General features: G+C 38.9%; 1 protein-coding gene across 4 annotated transcripts in view; it reads right to left on the bottom strand.

The window, feature by feature from the left end:
* Positions 1–22374, bottom strand: part of USP33 (ubiquitin specific peptidase 33) — a 91729-nt gene that overhangs the window by 11283 nt on the left and 58072 nt on the right. For 3 of the 4 annotated variants that reach the window (XM_074961483.1, XM_074961484.1, XM_074961487.1), the window contains exons 10-21: positions 21941–22361; positions 21324–21464; positions 17873–17985; positions 16021–16193; positions 15831–15925; positions 15116–15149; positions 13286–13331; positions 12324–12504; positions 10119–10245; positions 8425–8594; positions 6487–6568; positions 946–1054 (exon numbers count right to left, since the gene is read on the bottom strand). In XM_074961483.1, the coding sequence (XP_074817584.1) occupies positions 946–1054; positions 6487–6568; positions 8425–8594; positions 10119–10245; positions 12324–12504; positions 13286–13331; positions 15116–15149; positions 15831–15925; positions 16021–16193; positions 17873–17985; positions 21324–21464; positions 21941–22361 (1692 nt within the window). The remainder of the gene's footprint in view (positions 1–945; positions 1055–6486; positions 6569–8424; positions 8595–10118; positions 10246–12323; positions 12505–13285; positions 13332–15115; positions 15150–15830; positions 15926–16020; positions 16194–17872; positions 17986–21323; positions 21465–21940; positions 22362–22374) is intronic. The other variant, XM_074961486.1, reaches the window with a different exon arrangement.

Raw genomic sequence — 22374 nt, 5'->3', positions numbered from 1 at the left:
GGTTTTAACTGCTGGCACCAACCACACTTTTGTGAACTGTGCTTTTCCCCCAGGAGGCGAACGCACTGCAAATGTCCATCTGTCATTGGGATGAATTCTTTGCTGCTAAGTCACTTTTTGAAGCCTGGAGAGCCAGGCATACCTTTGTCCAGGGGTGGTCTGCACCATCCCCAGCATACCTTTGTCCAGGGGTGGTCTGCACCATCCCCACCAACCCTTTCTCTCTTTTTTTTTTTTCCTTCTTTTTCTTTTTTTTGGCATGGCCAACTCAAAACAAACCAGGTACTAAAAGAAAAAGGCTTGAAGGAAAGCTAAAATTTGCAAAACTATAGGGAGTTAATGATCCATTAATGGACAGCGCTTAGCTTCAAGCTGTAGCTCACGAAAGCTTATGTGCTAATAAATTTGTTAGTCTCTAAGGTGCCACAAGTCCTCCTGTTCTTTTCTCTAGCCAGGGGCAGTTGAGAAGGAACTGAAAAGGAAATGCCTGTGCATTGCCTCATGGCAAGTGGGGAGACGCATGTGCGATGGACTGCTATTGAAATTCTTCAATTGGCACTGCGGGGGCGCACACACACACCCACCCACCCCTATAGTGGAACACCTATTGAGACACTACTTGAAGAAGAACTGATTGTTCATATGGTGCTGGCTCTATTCCTTGTTTCCAATTAAGTAGCACTAAAATAATATCAGCTAAAAACATATTCAATGTTTCCCTAATGTTACAGGTCTCACATACATAATTGCCATAGATACCACACGGATATTATATTATTGCAAATGAGAGTAGGTGGTTCATGTAAAAAACATTGAAATATTGAAATATGAGTCACACTATGAAAGAAGTTGAGAATCCTGGTCAAAATATTGCTTCTGAAGAATCTGCAAGATAAAGTCAAAAAGACTGGAAAGAATTAGAGAATACAGATTACTAATTTTTACCCGAATAAATATTTCCAATTCAGTCTTCTTTCTTTTTTCAATTTTCTCAGCCTCTATTTGGCAGGTATGACAAACATACAGGTGGTTAACAGCTGGTCCTCCCCCATACCTATAATCATAGTAAATTTCATTATTAATTTAATGACAAATATTTCATATTTCTCCTCCACATTCCAATAGCCATGAGAATGTCAGCACCAGATTCTGTTTGTTTTAATGACATGTGGCAAACACACAGCAGTGTAGCCTGAATTTCTTATTTTTAATGCTATTACCCTGGATAATTCATCTGTAAATTGGGGCAAAGCACAGCTGCACATAGTAACGAGAGCTGCTGAGAGTTGTCTATAATACACTCAGGTTCTGGTCACTATGACACATATAGGCTACCATTTATTCTCTATACTACAGTAATATTTACCATAACTGGGGATACTGGCATTTGATCTTTGGAAAAAATCTCTTTCAGATTCTGCCTCGCTAGACCCAGTCCAAATAGTTTATTATTGAAATCTTCTCCTAATAAAGAGAGTTGGCCATAAGTTCCTTCAATGAACAGTACCAAGTTAAAAAAAAAAAAAGTATATTTAAAGAGAAAAATAACCTTTATTGCTCTGACACTATCCACTACAAAAATGCAAACAACTCCCCCCTCTCTCTCCCCAAAGCCTTCATGGCTCTACCACAAAAAAGCTAGTAGCAGTTTATTACCTCTAAACCCAACAGTTTTGAATGAAGAAAAAAAATTAATACAATTAACCGAAAAAGCTTTAAAAAACAAAACACTTTTGGACATGTCTCCCAGATGAGGATTCAAACAGCAGCTATTATTAGTCAGTTATTAACAATTTTATTTGCATTTTTAAATGCACAGTTTATCTGACATGCACAGAGTCATTCTGGCTGTTTTATTTCGCTTTTGTTTCTCAAAACTGAATGCACAAAACTAAAACAAAACTATGAAGGTGGAATACAAGACCAAAAAAACCCTCAGCCCCACCCTACGCCAGTAAAAAGTTATCTGAAGTTTAAAAACAAAGAAGGAACAGTATATTTTTAAAATCCACCCACCACATGGCTTAAACAAATTATCATCCAAAAGAATAACAACTCTTCACCTGGTAATTCTGACTCAAAATCCTAATATAAGCATGTTTGATGTGCCACATTAAAAATGCTACTTCACATTTGTATGTCACCAAAATGATTTCGATGTATTTGCAAACATGTCACCAAGTTCTGTGGGGTGAGAAGAGGAGGTGGGGGGAATTTGGGATTGCAGGGCTGCAGTGGCCAGAGAAAGGGGTGACTTTCCCCAGCTCCAGGGCTGCGGCTGCCAGGGAGAGACCCTCCTCCTTCCCAGCCCTGGCTTGGGGGCTGCTGTGGAAGGGGAGAGAGGGCACATCCATCGCATTAGAAAGGTAAGACTACTAATATTAAAATATGAGTTGTGTGCTTTTATTTGTAGAACAAAAAAAGATTATTATCATTAAGTTTTTTTTATGTAGCGCTTTTATCCAAAATGCTTTACAATAGTTAGCTAACGATACACACAACATTTGGAAAGATCATTAAGTGGTCCGCCGAGACACTCAGCAATTTTCAAGGGTCCGTGGAATAAAAAGTTTGAGAACCACTGCTCTACATGATTCCAACATCTAAACTTGCTCAATGTCCACTGTTTTGTTCATAGAAGATTATTTTTCCACATCTTTACCTTTTCTGCCAACTGCTAGCACATAAGAAAGTCATCTTCAAAGCCATTGCTAATACCAAAATGCAGGGCAGTCAGTACCATTCTCCTGGAGACAGTGCAGCATTGGCTGGACTAGAAAACCAGCAGTATGACAAAGCAAAGACTATAGGACTGCTCCTGATCAAATGCCCACATGGCTTGAAGCCACAAAGATCATCCTGAATAATATTTGTTTCAGCAGAAAGGTCAGGTTGAAATGTAGACTATGGACTGAGGGTAATTTGTGTTCCTTTCCAGTGAAATTCATTATTTATGGAAGAGACACAGCAATTTGGATAATCTGATCCTACCTGTAGGATCTGATTTAGCTGTAGGATGCTTACATTCTACTTAACTGATGCACTGTTTTATTTCATTGGCTGATTATGCAGATGAGTTTTTGAAAATTAATGCTAAGTGCTTTTTTTTTTTTAAACCACAAATGCAAGCCAGTTCTTTGAAGCAATGATAAAAAGCACTTTACAACGCCTTGTTTACTTAGCTGTACAAATAAGCCCCAGTCTAAAATCTGGCATTTAAGATCTTGAATCCAAAGAGAATTTTATTTGAAACCTCTGAAGATAGTAAGTTTGGTTGTTTAGGATTATTTAGACGATTATCACTCCATTTACAAAAAAATAATTTGTGAGGATATTACCCTTCAAGATATAGAAATGTCACATTTTGTTTAAATTAAAATTGAGTTATTTCATTACAATAAGATATTGTACCCACTCAGATTTTTGTCTCTTATCACTCATCAAACTTCATGGATGCATTTAAATCAGCGACAGTCTTGTTTTAGCTCAAGCACTAAACAATACTTTACAAGATCACATTTTAGATTTTGAACTATATTCTCTACCTATATATATTTTCGACTGAATAGGTCATATGCTGATTATACTGTTTACTTATTAAAAATAAAAGGGAAATGCACCCACTAAAAGCATTCTTCTTCTTCAGGAAATTTAGAATCATGAGAACACACCTGCACTTTTTAGCACTTTACTCAAAATGACACCACCTCCCCAACACTGAGGAAAGGATGAGAGAACAAATATCACATGACAAATGTTAGCCATGTTGCTTAAATTGGAAGGCACCTGGATACCTGGGAGAAAAGGCAATTTCTGGAAAATTTCAATTTTGCATGGGAAAACTTTGATTTTCCCAAAAGAATTTGATTTCTTGTTAGAAATATCAAAATGAAATATTTCATTTGAGAATGGTTAACCTAAAATGGAATATTTAATTTTTTTCATTTCAACAAAACATTAAACAGTATTTCCCTATCATGGCGCATTGTCTTATGAGATTTGTAATTCCAGCCCCCATTCTTGCCTGACTGGGTTCCCTGGAGAACTGTTTTCAGAGTAGCAGCTGTGTTAGTCTGTATTCCCAAAAAGAAAAAGAAAAGGAGCACTGAATGCATCCGATGAAGTGAGCTGTAGCTCATGAAAACGTATACTCAAATAAATTTGTTATATTCAAATAAAACTCTAAGGTGCCACAAGTACTCCTTTTCTTTCTGGAGAACTGTAACTCCCATAAGGCAATGCACTGGTTTCCCTCTCACTGAGCTCAGAGCTTTGTGGGAGATCTAGTCTAGTCAGGGACATGGCCCCATAGGAGAGAGTGGGATATCAGGCTTCCCAACGGCAATGCACCACAACGAGAAAACGCAGGTTAACGTTGAAGTTACTTGAAACAAAGCATTTCAGCACACCCCAACAATCCAAAACGAAGTATTCTGATTGGGGGAAATGTTGAAATGATTTTTGATCAAAATTTTTTGACATTTCCATATACAAATATTTCAGAATTTCTGTTCTGCAGAAAATTTTGAAATTTCAAATTTTCATCTAATTTCAGGATGAAAACAAATGCTGAAATGTCAGAATTTCCCAGAGAATGGGAATGCCAATTTCTGCTCAGCTCTAATAAGTACCTCTATAGAATAGAACTTGTTTACTCTCTGGTCTGCTCTGCATACAAGTTACACTGGTTTAACTAAAGCCAGGTCTGCAACAAACTTTTGCAGGGATAGCAATGTTAGTTAGAGGTGTGATTTTCTTTATTACACTTTTATACTGACAACAGCCTCATGTAGATGTAGTTATACTGGCATACATGTGTTTTGGTTCGTATTGCTTATTTTGCTGGTATAAATGGTCTCTATACTAGAAGGGTTTGCTGATACAGACCTGGCCTAAAGTTATGATTTTAAACTGATTAGTTATACCAGTGCAACTTTTATGTAGACAAGTCCTCTGAAAGTATTGAAGGCAGTTTGGTCCCAATCAGGCTTAATTCCACCTTTACTTGGTTCCACAACAACAATCTGAACATTTTTTTAATTTAGTTTTTGATGGGTGAAATTTAACTGCATTTGCAATAAGAATTTCAGTTTTCTTCAGCTAAAGAAGCCTATTAGATTAGCATAGAAAGACTGCCCCACCAAGCTGTAGAGCAGAGGTAGTCAATAGGTGGACCATGGGCCAAATCCGGACGACCAGACACTTTTTAACAGATCCCAAAATCTTTTTATTTATTATCATTATTGTTATTTTTTATTATTTTCTCTGGCGGCTGCATCTTGACTATACCTTGACCAAGAAATTGACTACTGCTGCTGTAGAGAGAGAAGGCAGCAGGCCCTGTCTGCCTAGCCTGAAATGCTGACAAGACCCCTGATTTGCAGTAAGAATAAGATCAGACATGGGAGGGGCATGTCTCAGAACATGGTATTTTCAAAAGATCTGTAACTTTCTAGTGTTTTTGAAGTTTCCTAAGAGCTGTTATACTTTGGTCTAATTCTGGTTGTTGAACTTTGGGTGGGGGTGGTTAGTGGCCTTAACCACTACTGGTTAGTCAGTAGGAGGGACAATAAAAACAATCAGGTCACATTTCCTCCTCTGGCCCTCAATATGGAGGTAAAAGAGTAATTCCCAGTATCTCTGCAGGAACACTAGAAAATTATTTGAGGAGTAAACCCTTCTCTGCTGGAAGGAGAATGACAAGCATGGAAATGGGTGTCTCTTTGGGAGGCACTGGCAAGTTCAGGGCGGGGGGACGGGACAGAGAGGGAAGAGATACTGCTTGTACGGGTTAGGTGCAATGAAAAGACAAGCTCCATAAAGAAGTAGGAAGAAGCTGGGTGGTGGGGATGTAGGAACACATTTCCATTTTTTGCTTGGGGATATCTACAAATCATTACACCCCCGCCTGAGCTTTCATGCTCAGATGCCTGGGATTTAAAAGATAAAAATTATTGGAATGTGTAATGTGCAACAGAGTCCTCACGGACCTCAATGGGGCTCCCATGAAGCTTTGTTGCTTTAAAAAGAATTGGGCCTTACAAGGGTCACTCCTTCAGGAGGCACACAAACTCAACCTGCTAGAGGAGTGCAGAGGAATTACAGAGAACCCTCAGAAGTAAGATATTTTGAAATAATTCTGGCAGATGACAGACAAAAAAGACAAAACCAAGGGAACAGAAAACTAGCTCTTTCTATAGCTAGGAAGCTGTGATACACAGTTCCTTCAAAATACCTCTTGCAAAGCATGTTTTGCTGACATGCTTTGTTATTTTGTAGAATATATATAGAATTTATTGGTATGATTCCCCAGTTACCTGTAAAACCATTTACTTGGGTTGTCTTGTACAAAGCAGATTTCCTAAATCTGCGCCTTGCACTCCATTCTCTCATCCAGAATTCCATTTTTAACACTAACCCTAAGATTTGTGAACTCACGACTTAGCACAAATGCTGGCTCTCAAACCACAGAGCAGTGTCAGTTACCTGCTATATAGGGTATCCCATATGTTCTGAGGTAGCATTACAACCAAGTCCTCTATAAAACCAGCTTTATGTGGAAGAACACCTATAAAAGAAGAAAAAAGTCTTACTACATTTTTTTTTTTTTTTGGGTGGCTATTCTACATAGAGTTAGGAAAAGAGATAACTAATATTTTAAAGGTCTCTAAGTCATGAACTACCTTTTGACCACTTCAAATCAAAATATAAGATATAATATAGTAAATGTTGTTTTAAATGATGCGTCAAAGTACCAACTCAAGAGTAATCTCTTAAAAGAGGCCCCACTCTCTTTAAGGTGTGGCTGAAAATTTTACTGGAAAAGCTGAAGGGAATCACATCAAAGATTTAATTCAGACATATTTGAAAGCAGAAATGGATTGATTGTAAAGGCATCTTTTAAGAATGCTGGTTGTAAAATGTTTTTTTAAATGTAGGATTAAATTCTAATTTAAAATTGCTACTTAAGAACTTCTGGATTACTCACATAAAAGCCATTGATTGTGACTTACCAAATTCTATTCCACTCACTACTCAGTAAAGCTCTTCAGGCTTTCCACATAGCATCAATAGTCCACAAAGAGGGTTATGGATAATGAAAATTCAGGAAGAGGGGGAACAGAAGAAAGGCTATGGGGATTATTTGCTGTTGCTCCTACGACTGTACGAACACTATGTACTATAAACAGCTATTGTACACACACAGCATTCTAGCCTCTCCATGTGGGGAAAACTAGCGAGGATGATGCACACGTGGATGTAAGGGACTGGGGGTCTTGAACGCTGGTCCACAGGACTCTGACATGAGTAAATTCCAACCTGCCACTTGTTGTCAGAAGAGGAGCCAAACTCTGATAGAAAACCCCAGTCCTGGGAACTGATTGGTGGACCAACAGGGGTCCCAATTGGCTCATAGCTCCTATTTAAACCCAGAATAGCAACTGCGTTCACCATATTTAGGGCTGCTTCCCTGGCAATACCTGCTCCTACTGCTGATCTCCTGGTAACCTGACCTTGCCTGTCTCGTGACACCTGACTCTTGAGTTTGCTCTCTGGCCTGTGTCTGACTCTGATCTCCCGGTATCTGACCCAGCCTGACTCCCGACCCGACCACTAGGTCAGACCATCCATGTCCTGATCGTGACACTGGCATCTGTAGCAGCCTTGAACAATGAGAAGGTGGTTCTCTTAGGCTCAGGTTCTCCTACTGCACACATACACCTGCAAATGGCCACACACATAATATTTTCTCTTTTGCACATGGTTACTTGGGAGAAGGTGCTGGATACTGTGTGGTGATTGCTTAGAAAATCAGATGCCAAAATAAGGGTGACATCACAAAACAGTTTTCACGAATGTCTAGCAGAGGAAGGACAATTTAAAACTTGTGTACAAAACATGCAAGAAAGTGTCCTTAATCATTACTGTTTTCACATTGGATACCCTGTTGTGCCCTATCACTTTTGGGTTCCTGGGATTTTTATCCTCAGGGTGTAGTTGTGACAAGGATTTAGGTTACAAGGTGTTAGTCCAAACAGTTATTAGGGAAATATAACGATGTAATCCAAGGTATAAAACAACAAAAAATCAATATAAATGTTTTGAAAACATGCAGACCATATTAGGGTGCTATGGAAAACATGCACACAGAAGAAAAATTATTATATACACTCTTTGTGGAATTACACACTGTGGTCAGACCTTGACTGTAAAACACTTAAAGTAGGTCCCTAACCAGAAATGATGACAAGATAATAAATAACCTTGGCTTCTGGGTAACTGATAAGAGTAAAGAATAAGAAACTGATTACATACAAGTTCCTGTATTTTAAAAAATTCCCTGCTGGCCAATGAAATAAATCTTCATCCTCAAAGGTAGATGTTCTGTTTTACTGGTACTTCATAAAAGATTAGCAGTCTCACCTCCATGCATACAGAGGAAATCATTATTTGAAATAGGTCCTGGCTCAGCAAAAGTCTTGAATTTATTCAGCCACTGTCGAGAAATATAGAACTGCAGGAGACTTGGTTCCATCATAGTCAACAGACTTGATACCCTCTGTCTCTCTCTTCGTGCTTCTTCGTTGCTCTTCCTATTATATGAATTAAAAAAAGCATTAAGCACAGGATGTATCCTTATGTGTGGTGCTGATTTACTCTGAACACAGGTTTGGAAACCAACTTTTTCCTTCACTGAATTTCTGGGTCATTACATTTAATACACCTAAAAACCCAATTAAAAATATCCCATTACTATACCATTAAATCATTTTAATTCAAGTTAAAACAACCAACAGAAAAGACACCTATTTAAATAAAGGATTTGAATTTTAATATGTACTACCAAGATATAAATATTCCACATGCTTGAGTCTGTATTCTAATTTTGAAGCGTTTGCTCACAACAAGCACAGTGTTCTTTTTGACAATATGGTCTATTCCTAAAAGGAACACAGAAACAGTCATTCTGAGTCAGACCAATGACCACATCTTGTCCAGCAGCCTGAATCTTGTGCTTCTGGCAAAGACAAAAATATTATCAAAATGTATCTACTCATCTGTGCAATTCTATTGTAACTTATTTCTGCTAGACTCAGTATTCAACTTCTGGTAGCAAACACATATCCTTTGTTAATTAAAACTAGATGTCAGTATAAAGAATTTAATGCTTAAAAACAGAATAGTTTAATAGTTGTAAAACAGTTAAAAGGTAAGAGTCTGCATGTACAGTTCCAAGTATAAAAGTGACAGAGACTAAAGATGGTAATAGCAGGTGTCTCCTTTACACTGTGTCAATTTCAGAAAAAGACCAGGACACAGCAAAATAAGCACACAGTAAAACCCCTGTTGTTCCAGTTCCCAGCTGCTAAAGAGTTTCCTCAACTCCCTTTATAGCTCTAACAATCTTAGTCTGTCTGTGTGCAGAATCCTCCCTATATGCATCATCCTCTGAATAAAAATGAGGCAATCTTAGTTGCCAGTTCTAAGACTCTTCAAGTTCTAGTAATCTCACTGAGTTTTCATTATCTTCAATCTGCACAAATAATGTTCTGATCCACCTCTCTGGCTTTATTCTGAAGTTTTATAAGCATTTAAACATTCAAGCAATTTCACCTCGTAATTGTTACATCAAAAAATAAACTGGTGGCAAAGCATTTTCACTAAAGCAAAGCATCTCCATGGTGGCATTTAGTGCTCCTCTCAATATCACATTAGAACAAATCTTCTTGAAGCCTTTCCACTATGGTAGTGCTGCTGCATTACTGCCTTCTGCAGAAGAGTGCAGCCTCCTTTTTTCTTATACTGAAATTGCTATGAATTGTTAATGTGTCTTCTGAGAGCTATTATAAAATAAAAGCATTTCTCCAGCATAGTTGATTTTGTGGTGACACATACTTGCCATTAGTTCCATCTGAACTACAGGGTCTCTTGCCAATAGCTGAGTGTCTGACTGACTCAACCTCCCCTCCCCAAATCCAAATGTCTCACAAAATTTATTTAGCAACCTAATTTTAAAAGCTGGGTGCCAAATGGCCAACAGCTCAAAAGTGATTCATTTACTTGAACAAGGTTTATACTGACACTGACCTTTCTCCTCCTTTTATTCACTTTCTTACCTGTAGAAGAGAACATAAGCTTCTGCATTCTGTACAGTGGATTCTGGTACTTCTGTGACACTATGATCATCAAATTCATACCACAGATTATTTAAATTGTTTCGGCAATAAGCTATATAATGTCCACCTAGAGTCAGAAGGTACAGTGAAATGTGAGGCTATGAACAATTTAGGTAACAGGTGAAGAAACAGAAAATTGTACATGTTTTCACCACATATGTTTTATGGTATTAATGAAAGGGACTCTTTACTATAGAATTTGGTTTAAGTTCCTTATAAAACTAAGATCAGCTTTTTGTTCCATTCCCATCAGCTAAAGGGAAAAGGCAGACATGGTTATGTTCTTTCAACATAAGCTCTGCTCTCCAAGTGATCTTTAGTTTGACTGATTTCTGAGCAATGTGAATATTGTGCTCTGGGTCATGATGTCCAAGACAGTCCATTTAGTAAGTTATTTTAGTCAAAGGAACTCCTCTGTCCAGATGGTCACATTCTCTAAAAGCAGCCAGTGTACCTGCATGCAATAGGAACCATGTTCTACTGCTCAATAGCTCAAGATTCTGAATTTGTATCTTGGATACTATTCACAATTAGGCTCAGGTTATTTCTTAAAATATGGAGTGCCTACAGTTGTGATAATCATATACCTGCCCTTGATCTGAAAGGGAGGCAGTATTTAGGGAAGATGATGATGAAACAACTTGACCTAAACAATGAGGTTCTTGTCTTTGGAACCTACTAAAGAACCTGTTCTTGAGCTACTCTGACTCCCATTTCTCACTGAATGCACCCTAGTTTTCCCCTGGTCTCTGACTCTTGAGAATAACATGGAATCTAACTACAATAGAACCCCACAGTTACGAACACCTTGGGAATGGAGATTTTTCGTAACTCTGAATAAAACATTATGTTTGTTCTTTCAAAAGTTGATAAATGAACATTGACTCAGTAAAGTTTAAAAGCTGTATTATTCAGAAGAAAAATGCTGCTTTCCCTTTTTTTAGTAGTTTATGTTTAACATGGTACTGTACTGTATTTGTCTTTTTCTTTTTTTTTGGTCTCTGCTGCTGCCTCCTGATTGTGTACTTCCAGTTCCAAATGAGACGTGTGGTTGACTGGTCAGTTCATAACTCTGGTATTCATAACTCTGAGGGTCTACTGTAGAAAGGAATGTTATGTCTGCTTGATTGATTTGGGCATCATTGGGAAGCACATTACAACCAGAGCTGTTGGATCTGCATTAGATGCCAATAGGTTTCAGGATAGAACTGAAAGCATTTACTGTTAAATGTATGTCTTAGATGTTCGGGGCCCTGTTACATGAGAAATTGCCTCTCTTCCCACGCCAGGTTGCCAGAGTTTATAACAACAGAAGGACTGGAACTCTTTCAGACAAACAAGAAGGAACTACTGGCAGAATACTCTTCACAAGGGGAATTTGCAGTGCACTCCCCCTTGACAATGAGAGCCAAGATCAGCTAATTCTCTGGACATGCTACAAAGTCCATCTCTTCTCCACAGATCTTTGTGGACGAAGGAGCTTATTTTATTATCCACACTGTATTTGCTTGTGGTGTAGCTAGCTGGGATGAGCAGTCCTTTATATTGTATCATTATTTGTACTGTGTACTTGAATTTATGTAGCAGACAACATCAGGATCATAGAATCGTATAGAACTATAGAATATCAGGGTTGGAAGGGACCTCAGGAGGTCATCTAGTCCAACCCCCTGCTCAAAGCAGGACCAATCCCCAATTTTTGCCCCAGATCCCTAAATGGCCCCCTCAAGGATTGAACTCAAACCCTGGGTTTAGCAGGCCAATGCTCAAACCACTGAGCTATCCCTCCCCCGATGGTTAACTAGAGAGGTTTTTGTAAGTACTTTTTTTTTTTTTTTTTTTTTTTTAAGACATAGGCTTGGTTGATCCATTCTTCTTCAAATTGTACAAGATTCCTAAATAGTATTCCAAATGTATGTCACAACTCACTTTAAAAAACAAATAATCAACCAGAACATGTACTAGCTTCTGTCTTCAATCAACAGTAAGACTACTCAATTTTGGAATTAATATTGCTACCACCATTTGTCCATATTTACCTTTCAGACCAATAAATCTTAATGGTACCCTTAATCCCACATCTACATCCATAAAATGAACATCTGTCACTATGTTTGCATTCTGAAACAACAAATCAATACTTACTGCTGGCAGTTCCATGATGGCAGATGACAGACGAGAGATCATATGTCACAATCTGCGCTGGACTGTCCTTAGCAACGAAAGGCTGAAGATCAAGTCCTTCCAGGGGAAAGGATACATGGGTACCAATTTTTGTGGAAAACATGAGCTCATGTCTGAATCTTTTGAGATGAATGCACAGTATCTGTAAGAAGAACTATCTGTAATTAAGAACTAATTGATGTGTAATTTTCTATATAGCAACTATACTGCAGAGGCCCTATTGCCCTTCCTCCCACACTGTTAAAATCTTAGGGACTCCTATGGCTCCAGTACAAACAGCTGGAATCAATTTCTTCTGCAGTCGGAGGCAGCTGATGGCAGCCTCAGGATCCTCCACATTTATTTTAAATTAGTTGCATTTGGGATTTCCCCCCAAAAATCATCTTACTGATCCTGCAAAAATCCTAAAGGCCAGCACTGAGCAGCTGCCAAAACCTGATGTTTCAATGAAGGGCAAAGCTCTTCCCCTACTGCATTTAACTATTTGTGCAAGGCTGTCAGCAGGGTCAAATTCCTTCACGTTTCTTGCAGTCACCAGCTGATGCTCTGAAGGATAAGATTTAATTACCTTTAGCATGCACAGCTACAAATCTAACAAGTCAGAAACATTTCCAGCTCAGCTACAGTATTTAACTCTATGACCTCCAGCAGAAGTGAATTCCACAGGCTGGCTACAGGACTGTAGGAAAAACATTTCTTTTTTCTTCTTCTTCTTCCAACTTTACCTTTCATTTTAACTATTGTTAACTTTCTTGTAAAGTACCTGACCAAATGAGATTAGACGCGAACATGTTTTTTTCAGGATTGCAAGCATGCTGCTACATTTTTTAACATGTAAGACACAATCTACTTTGTATGCAACTCATTAACCTTGCCGCATTCCCGATCATGCAGAAGAAACATTTTAAAATGCGTGTGATTACCTCAGGAAATTTTTGCACTTTGCAGAATTTCACTCCATTTCTTAACCTAAGCAAAGAAGAAAAACATTTAGTCCTATAAATGTTTCACCTCCTGTGCCAACTCAGCAAAAACATGACGACGAAGTCTTAGGGTTGTGCGTTATATTAGTAAACCTGAAATATTTCTGGAATGCAGACTAGGCTTACTGAAGCCAAAGTGATATGAATAATGAAACCTTGAAGCAGAGAAAATCTGTTCCACTGAATAATTCAAAGCAGTAACTATGTATATGCCTACCAGTTCTATCTAGCCAATGGATTTTCTTAGTATGGGGAAAAGATTGAGCTTTTAGACTTTGTGAAAGCAAATTATAGCTGAATTCCAGTTTTTGTCAAATAAATTCATTCTTGAAGAAAATTTAACCGCAGCAGAGTATCAATAAATAATTTTAATGGAGTGCTAATATGTATTTTACTGTCCCCATACAATATTTAAATTATACAATGATGCTTGAACAAGAAAACAGTGTTATGTATAACAGCAACAACTGTTAAGAGTCTGACAGTGTTTCATTCCTTTATTTTGATAAAATATCATAATTTAGACTGCATTAACAATTAAGGATTTATCTTACAGTAATACAAAGGGTTGCTATACATTTAGATGATATATTTCTTTATAAGGGAGATAACCAACGCCCAGGCGGGTGTTGAACAACCATCAACAGCCATTATCCAGCAAGGGAGCTACAATGCAATGACTCACTTGCACAAGGCCACACCAGAGAAATTGCTCAACCTCACCTTGTGACTCAGCAATGCCCATCAAACATGCCTGGACTTATGTTCTCCAAGCACATGGAGTAAGGGTATAAAACAGAACACGAGGCCCCATGCTTTGCCTTTTCTCCTCCCCCCACCTATGCAAGCAACAAGGATGCTGAGAAGACTGATGATTTCAACAGAGGAGACTGGCCCAGGTTTAAGAGACAAACCTGTATATTAAGGACTAAGATCCAATGGGGGTGAGAATATTGCTTGATCTAAATACTGTCAAGTATGATGAGAGTTAAGGCTTAGACTGCGTGCTTATATATTTTATTTTATTTTCGTGACTGACTTTTTGCCTATTATTTATAATCTATCTTTTGTAATCAATAAATTTGCTTTACTGTTTACCTTTACCAGTGAGTTTGCCTGAAGTGCTTGGTAAATCTGCTCAGGTTCACAAAGGCTGGTGTATGTCCAATTTCTGTTCCAAGAGGTGAACCAGTTAATAAACTTGCACTGCTCAAGAAAAGGTCTTGAACAGTGCAAGACGGTATATTCCCAAGGTGCAAGGCTGGGAGCTGGGAGGATTTGGCTGGTGCCTTTCTCTGTGTGGTTTATGAGTGGCTCTGGGAACATTCATGCAATTTAGCTGGGTTTGGGGCTCCACATGCAGTTGTGTTGAGTGATAACAGTGCCTGGAGGGTTTTACTGCTTGTCACTAGCAAAGCACTAAGAGAGATAGCCCAGGCTGGAGAGGTAATGGGGCACAGTGGTCCCACAGAGCAGTCCCAGGCTGCACCCTGGGGTCCCATCACAATCCCAATATGGTTGACTCATCCCTAAAGCACTTCCTGGCTGACACACCTTCATTGTTACTAGACTTTTTAGAGGTATAGTACAAGCTCTCATAACAACGAGCTGCCCATCAAAAAATGTCCTTGTACCAAACGTACAGGATTCTCGTTATGAAAGTCACTGTATGTTGCATTTATTTCCATACATTAAACTTTTGCAGCAACATTAATGTGCTGATCAAGACCAAGGCTTATCAAAGCAAATGCAAGGTAAAAGATGACTTACTTTTTACACTTTTCACAACTGTACATGTTATCACCTGTAGATATTGGGGGGGAGGAGGGGGAAACACAACCATTATTCTCTAAACACAAGTAGTTATTCTTCAAGCTATCCACTATACTTTATTGATAATTGCCATTTACAATAGCTATTATACTTTTCTCTTGCTTTGATTGTGTCATCGTAATTTCAGGGATCATTTATTTTTCAGGTTAAATGTTTTCAGTTCATGCCTGAAGACTTTGGATTGCTCTAGAGAAAGTTTAGCATTTCACTGAGCAAATGTATGATATGGTTTTCTTAGGGTTTATGCTCCCAAACATTAAAAATATATTCTGGACTATGTTGGATGATTTAATCATTTTAAAATAAAAGGGAACAGTACATATTTTAAAGGCAAGAGAAGGAGCAAATTCCCAAATTTAGATTGAAAATGTCCTGAACTTCATCTGATTTTATTTCATGAAGAGAAATTCAATTATTGTATAATTCCAAGAAAACTTATGTGGAAAATTCTTGCTTCAAAATCCATTTCAAAAGTGGTTTATTAAAAAAAAACAACAACAAAGGTTGATCCTATGACCAGGAACATTTTAAAAAGTCTGATGTTTGCGTTGGTTCAATTTAAAAAAAAAAAAAGCAAAAGTAAAATACCTCATCTATTTACCTTGTTTTAAAAAGAAGGCACATTAGATATGTATTTGAAATAGTGGCTTACCCTTGAGCTCATCTCTGGCGAAAAAGGCAGCAAGACAATCTTGTAAGGTTACTGTTGGACCCCAAAACCAGCTAGGAACACATGAGACAACAAACCTGAAACATCATTGACAGAAAACACAACACATGTTCTGCCAGTAGAGCAGAAACTGCAATTTTAAAATCTAAGCACTACAAAGAGAATCACTTACCTTTTAAAGTACTCCACAAAAAATGCTATCCACCCCTGGGGAGCATATGCTTCACCACACGACCCTGCCTTGACTAGAGAAGTCTGATGACTTGCTGAATGCAGTTTGGCAAGGTCTTCCTTACCTGGAATAGGCAATGACAGATCCTGAAAAGTCTCCAGGGTAACCGACACCTATGCAAAAAATGAAGTAGGGAGGAAAATTAGGCTTTTGTTAAAAGAAATAAGCAATTAATTCTAATTTTGTAAAGTACACTACAGTATTTTGTTACTTTATTTTATAATCTTGAGAAGTTAGATCAAAAGAGTGACCGCTAACAAAAGACTCAGTGTTTTACTCCTAAAATTCCACTAGATGGCACTCTCTCAATTATCAATTAAATGGATTTGGGTCATAAAACCAGTCTTTGGAAGAACAGTGCACCTGGTAATTCTTTTATAGCTAAAGTAGAAACAATGGCTCTTTTATAAACCCCCGCTGGTTTATCCCATGGTAGTGGTCATGTTAGTGGTAAAGAGCTTTTCACAGATGGCTCTCATGGGTGCTAATTCTTCCAAACGTTATTCAAATTATTTTGATTGTGTTTTACTTAGAAACAGCCCTCCCCCTCCAAATAAGAATGAGCACTTCTGACTTTTGGGGCTATTTTTAAAGGAAACTGAAGTGGTTTGTTATAACAACTTAGAAGTAAATTTTTGCTAAGAATCATTTTTAGAAGTTTTTTTAATTACTTGCTACTTTTTAAGCGGCACTATGAAGAAACGGGACTTGCTTTTTTCAGTGGGCGCTGCCATTTTTACTAAAGAACATTATACTTTCCAGCAGGAAGCTGAGCTTCATAAGGCAGACTAGGACTTCAAACCACTTTGAAAAATCTAATTTTAAATGTTTTTAACAAGACCTGAATTTTCTCAGCCCTAACTTGCATGATGAGGCTGTTGAAACAGTATGACTAGCTACCCTTTTCTATATTCCAGATAATTAAAAACACTTAATGACTTGCCTTTTCTAATCCAATGTAGCAGTTAGACTATTTTATATTACATGGAATTTTTCCTTGAGGAAGTTGTGTGTGTTAGGAAGTCAGGCAAACCATGATTGGATTTGTCTGCTAAATGAAGTTGCAGACATAAAAGATTCCTCCTCCATATTGGGTTCCTTTCTTCTGCCGTGAACTGCTTTTCACAGGCAAAGGCTGTGTGTTGGGGGGGAGGAGAAATCCTTTATTCTTATTTAAAAACAGAAGAATTGAAAAGATGCACCTCATAGCTTAACATATAACTGAATGAGCAGTTCTGAATGATATTAGCAATCTGTGAGTGACAGCATGTAGACACCACAGTCCTTGGTTAGCCATAATACCATAGGAAAAGGAACTGTGGCCTTCACCTGCATACACACCTTGCTGTGTGTCTAAGCAAGGTAACATAGCTGTTCAGCTAGTTTATAACCAATAGTGGGAACCTCCTGGATGGTGGGAGGGAAGAGGAAGGTAAATGAAAACTTTGCTGCACTTGGAAAAAAAAATTTGGTTGCAAACTAACACCCACAATTTTGTTGAGTTTCAGTTGGGCTTATGTTCTTTCTATTCCCAAATGAGAGGCAAGAGTCTACATTAAAGAAGGGTTGCAACAGTTACTATTAGGGACTACAAAATTAAATTGAGGAGACATAACAGCTGCAGAACTCAGAAAGGGGCCAGCAGCCTTGCTTGAATGCCCAGGGAGCCCGCCACAAGAGAAATCCCAAGAGAAAGATTACACATGTAAAGGTAAAATGACTGAAATTAACTAGTATATTTTAATATAAAAATGAACACCACATTCACGTCAGAACATCTCCCTACACTCACCCTATCACAAGTCAGGCACTGCACTGAACTTATGATGGTCCCATCAAATATGTCAGATATGACACTCCTGTATTTCTTGTGTTTCTTCTTTTTTGGAGAAGATACAGTTGGAACTAATATAAAAAGACAAGAATAAAAATGGTTAAAGAGGGTTCAAAGTACAGTGTGTAACCTTTGATTCTGCTTTGTCTGAATCCGTTTTTAAAATGACAGGATTAAATGAGTACGTGCCACCTCTTTTCAGGATTGAGATAAAAGAACTAATTCCCTTTCCCCATTATCTCATCTCCTACGGAACCAGGCAGCCAAATTACTGGCAGCTATGGCTGAATTAGTATATCTCCTAGGCTCAATTGTTCCTGTGGGTTCCTAGTAGAATTAAGGTAGACAGACAACCATGCTTGATCCTTCTCTCTTTCCTAGTGGAATTTCCAAGGCTAGCATTTAAGTTAAGTAAAACTCAGACTATTAGAGGGGCAATCTTAGAATCCTTAGTGTATTGCTCTCAGATTAAGGCCCATTTTAAGCATATTCTCACTATAAAGTATAAAGTTCATACATCTGAGAGCATATGCTAGCCTCATTTGACCGTAACAGTTTTGCAGGGAGTCTTCAACATATCTTGGTCCAAAGGACTCAACTGATACAGACTTGAAATGCTGAGGCACTGATTATGCTGGGCCAAACTGGGATGAGTCAGTGATAGATACAGAATTTAAAAAGCAGACTGACTGAAAAATAGAAAACCTGCCCCCTGCTGAGACTGCCTAAGTGGAGCAGTCTCTAAAGCTCTCAGAGGGATTTTCCCCAACAGATCTGGAAATCAAGTATAAATAATTTCAAGTTGTGATCTGTATTAGATGAATAATAGCTGCTTCTCTGGAGTACAAAAAACCCTTCAAAAACAGTCTCCTGGCCCCCCTACATTAGAGACTAAAACCTAGAAGCATCATACAAGATATAGACTGCAAATGCTCTTGCAGTACCCTACCCAACAGACTAAGGTCCCCAAAACTCCTCCTGTAGGAGTCTTGGCAGTGGACCTGCTGATTTGCTAGTTGCCAATACAAATAAGGAACAGCAAAGTGTGGGGCCAAAAACAGTGAAAAGGTAAACAAACAGCTCCATACAGACCTCCCCCACAGGGATGCATCTCCCCAAGGCTGCCTCATAGACAAAAGAACTCCATACCCTAACTGGATGGCCCCTAGGCAAATACCTTTGAGTGCCTGCTGTCTCATGTAACTGAAATTGCCTCCCTGCCTCATTGCTAGCTGAAATAGGCTTGGAAAAGGGAAGAGTTTGGATCTGAAGAGAGAATACTGGCAGGAAGAAAAGCCAGCAAGCAAGAAATCTCACTAGCAAGTCCTCTTTTCATGTGGTACTTTAGATGTGCATTTTGCAGGAACCCATGAGTTATGCAGCAATGCCCACTTCCTGGTCCCAGTAAAGTATCCTTCAGTCATGTATTTTTATATTAAACTGTTTTAGAACACTTCACATTTTCAATTTGCCAGAGATTTCCATACTGAAAATGCATAATTGCATGACAGATGTAGTTGGAGGGGGAAACAGAGGTATTGGCTTCTGGGTAGGGGACGGTTTGGCCTTGTGAGAGTCAGGAAGGCACAGGAGACAGTTCTGCTTTTGGCAATCAGGAGGCAGTTGAGACTTTTGGTACAGGGCAGGGGACAGATCTCTATTATTTCCACTCTGGACAAAGATGGAGGTAACTTTAAATCTGAGTGAGGAAGAATGAATTTCTCATTCCCCACTCCAGCAAACTTCGACACGAGCCTCACTGCAATCTGCCCCATATCTTCCACTACACACAATTATGGCATTAGATTGATATTTCTGGAGAGCTGACCAGGAGTGAAACAATGTTGCCATTTAAATTATTCTTGTTAGACTTCAGTGCTGACATACCATCAACAGGAATGGGTCAGTTAACATCTCTTTGAGAGCTGTGGTCTTTCGCTCTTTGCCAAATATAGCAGGCATCACTGTATGAAGGTTTTCTTCACAACCATAAATAAATAAATCTTCAAAATCTGAGCATTCATGAATAATTGCTGAAGCGCAATTATGCGGCAAACTCAAAACCATGGATTATTATGGAACAATTTACATCAATGAATTACCACACTATATCTAGAGTCTTGCACATTGGCAACAATCCCAAAAGGGGGATGCAGGCATCCCCTCTGGGCCATGTCTGAAACACCACTGTTGTCCAGATCCTCAGCAAAGGAAAGGAAGTATAATGAAGCAGAGTACCAGAGTGGCTTTCCATTGAAATTGCTCAGACTCCTGCTGATGGCCGGAGAAAGGCCGGCTATTAGGCTGACCACCTCTGCCACAGATGAGGGAACAGCAAGCCTGTCAGAATGGGAATTTCTGGAAGTTTGGTTGAGACCACAATCAACTTCCTAATGCTTTGAGTAGGCTGCCTGGAATCTGAGCATGCTCGGGGTCCCTTGGAGTTAAAGCTGTGACAGATGGTGGAGAGAAGATCTGCTAGAATGGGACTTCAGATCACTTCTCCACCAAGCTGTTCATAGGTTCATCCAGAGGAAAGAAAGGGATCAGGAAGCTCGAGGAGTGGAGTAAGATAGAACTGCCCCTGCTGGAGGACTTGCATTTTGGTGTCAACTCTATAAAGGGACCACAGAGAGAGATGCAGCCAGGGTACAAAGTGGGGGAACCTTTTGTGGAGACAGAAGAAACTGCTATAAAAACATATCCCTGGTGCTGGGAGACTACAGTAATGGAAAAGGAGCACTGTGTCAGAGCCAACCCTGCAGGCAGTGAGAGCCTAGCCCTTTTAGGTGCTGACCAATTACTGATGAGTAGACTGTAGAATGGAAGCAGCCTAAACAGACTCTCCACCACTCTGTGTGGGTAGCAGAAATTAGGACTGCTACAATGGGTGAACTTGCCTACAGCAGTAGGAACAGGCATGAGCTCTTTCACTCTGGGGAGACTCAACTGATGCCTTGTTCCCACAAGAAGCCTCTCTCTTGAGTACCCAATGGGCTCCTTTCCAGATTCTCCTCTAAAAACACAACTTTTTTCCTTCTATGAGCATTCTTCCCGCCACCTCCATTTCTCCAATCAGGTGCTATAAAGAAAGATCAAGAAAAATATTGCTCCATGCTTCAAGAGCAAGGAGACAAAAACAACTGGAGAGGCAGGAAGTGCTATGGATACACAACTGCTTATAATGACTGGTAGTGACACACCATTCTCCAATAAAGCGAAAAGAGACAGTGATGTAGAAAATCATGAGAAGCTCCGTATCCCATTAGCACGGTGTCAACTCTCTAAGTAGAGGCCTGGCAGCATATAGTGTCAATATTAAATACACCCTCTTCCCCCCGCAAAAAAGGGCAAAAACGAATGGCACACTTATGAGCAATGTAATGCAAGGAGAAAAAGAAGCTTATACCTTTTTTGTGTGCAGGTGCCAATCCAGACCATAATGAGCCTGATTTTGGAGGAGAGGTTGATAAACGTGTATTCACTCCTTCGTTTGAGGGAGGGCTTTGCGGTCCTGACAGATCAGTCATGTGGACATCACTGATGTAGTCTGCAACAGAAATTTGTATTACTGCACAGCCGAATTTTTCCAACAGTAAAGTTTTGCTTCAGGTTGAACTGCAAAACAGTTAGATAACTTACATTTTAGCACACCAGTAGGCGACTGATTAAACACTTGTGTATAAGAAAATTCAGTTTTAATTCAGCAACTGTTAAAGCAGAAATGATGAACCAAAAAAATTCAAAAGCAATCACCAATTGTAATGTTATCTGAAGTCTTTCAATTGTTACAAAACTTGAATAGTTGGTAAATAGTCACTGGACTTCAAAATGGATTAAACAAACATGTAATCGAAGTACCACATTAATGAATTTGAGCACCAGTTTAGAAACCAATCTACTCTCGTGGGATACATGACAAGTTATACATCTAGAATGGTTTCCCTCATTTTTACTTTTACATGCATTTCAGCTACAACTATGATTTTGTTATAATTACACATTAGCAACTGATCATACAGTCACCTGAAATTCTGCTGTGTATTTGTACTTTGATTGTTCCTGGATTATGTAAAAATTCAGCAGTTTCTGAAGCAGTGTTTGTGTCTTTTTTTAAGTTCTCCATAGAACTTGCCCGGTTAAGCTTGTTACATGGTGTTTTTTCTTTCTGCCGATCTTTGGTTGTGAGGGAGTGGTTTTCAACATCTTGAATTAACGTAGTAGTCTCTGCATAGTCCTCTGAGAAGGGTCTGGAACCAGCCTCATTTTCTGCCTTATCACTGCTACCACAAGATTCACAGGACTGGAAATCTACATCTGACTGGATCTTGTCTTCTTCCATACTCTCTTCTATACTTGTAGAGTGGGTATCTTCTATTTCCATGACTGGTTCCTTTAACTCTTCATGAAGCAGATCCATTAAACAACGCAAGAATTCTTGTGCATCCTGGAATTTAAAA

Source organism: Natator depressus, chromosome 8 (genome assembly GCF_965152275.1).
Source record: "Natator depressus isolate rNatDep1 chromosome 8, rNatDep2.hap1, whole genome shotgun sequence".
NCBI classification, from domain to species: Eukaryota; Metazoa; Chordata; order Testudines; family Cheloniidae; genus Natator; species Natator depressus.
The sequence above is the reverse complement of the archived record's forward strand: the minus strand, read 5'-3'. Positions and strand labels throughout refer to the sequence as shown.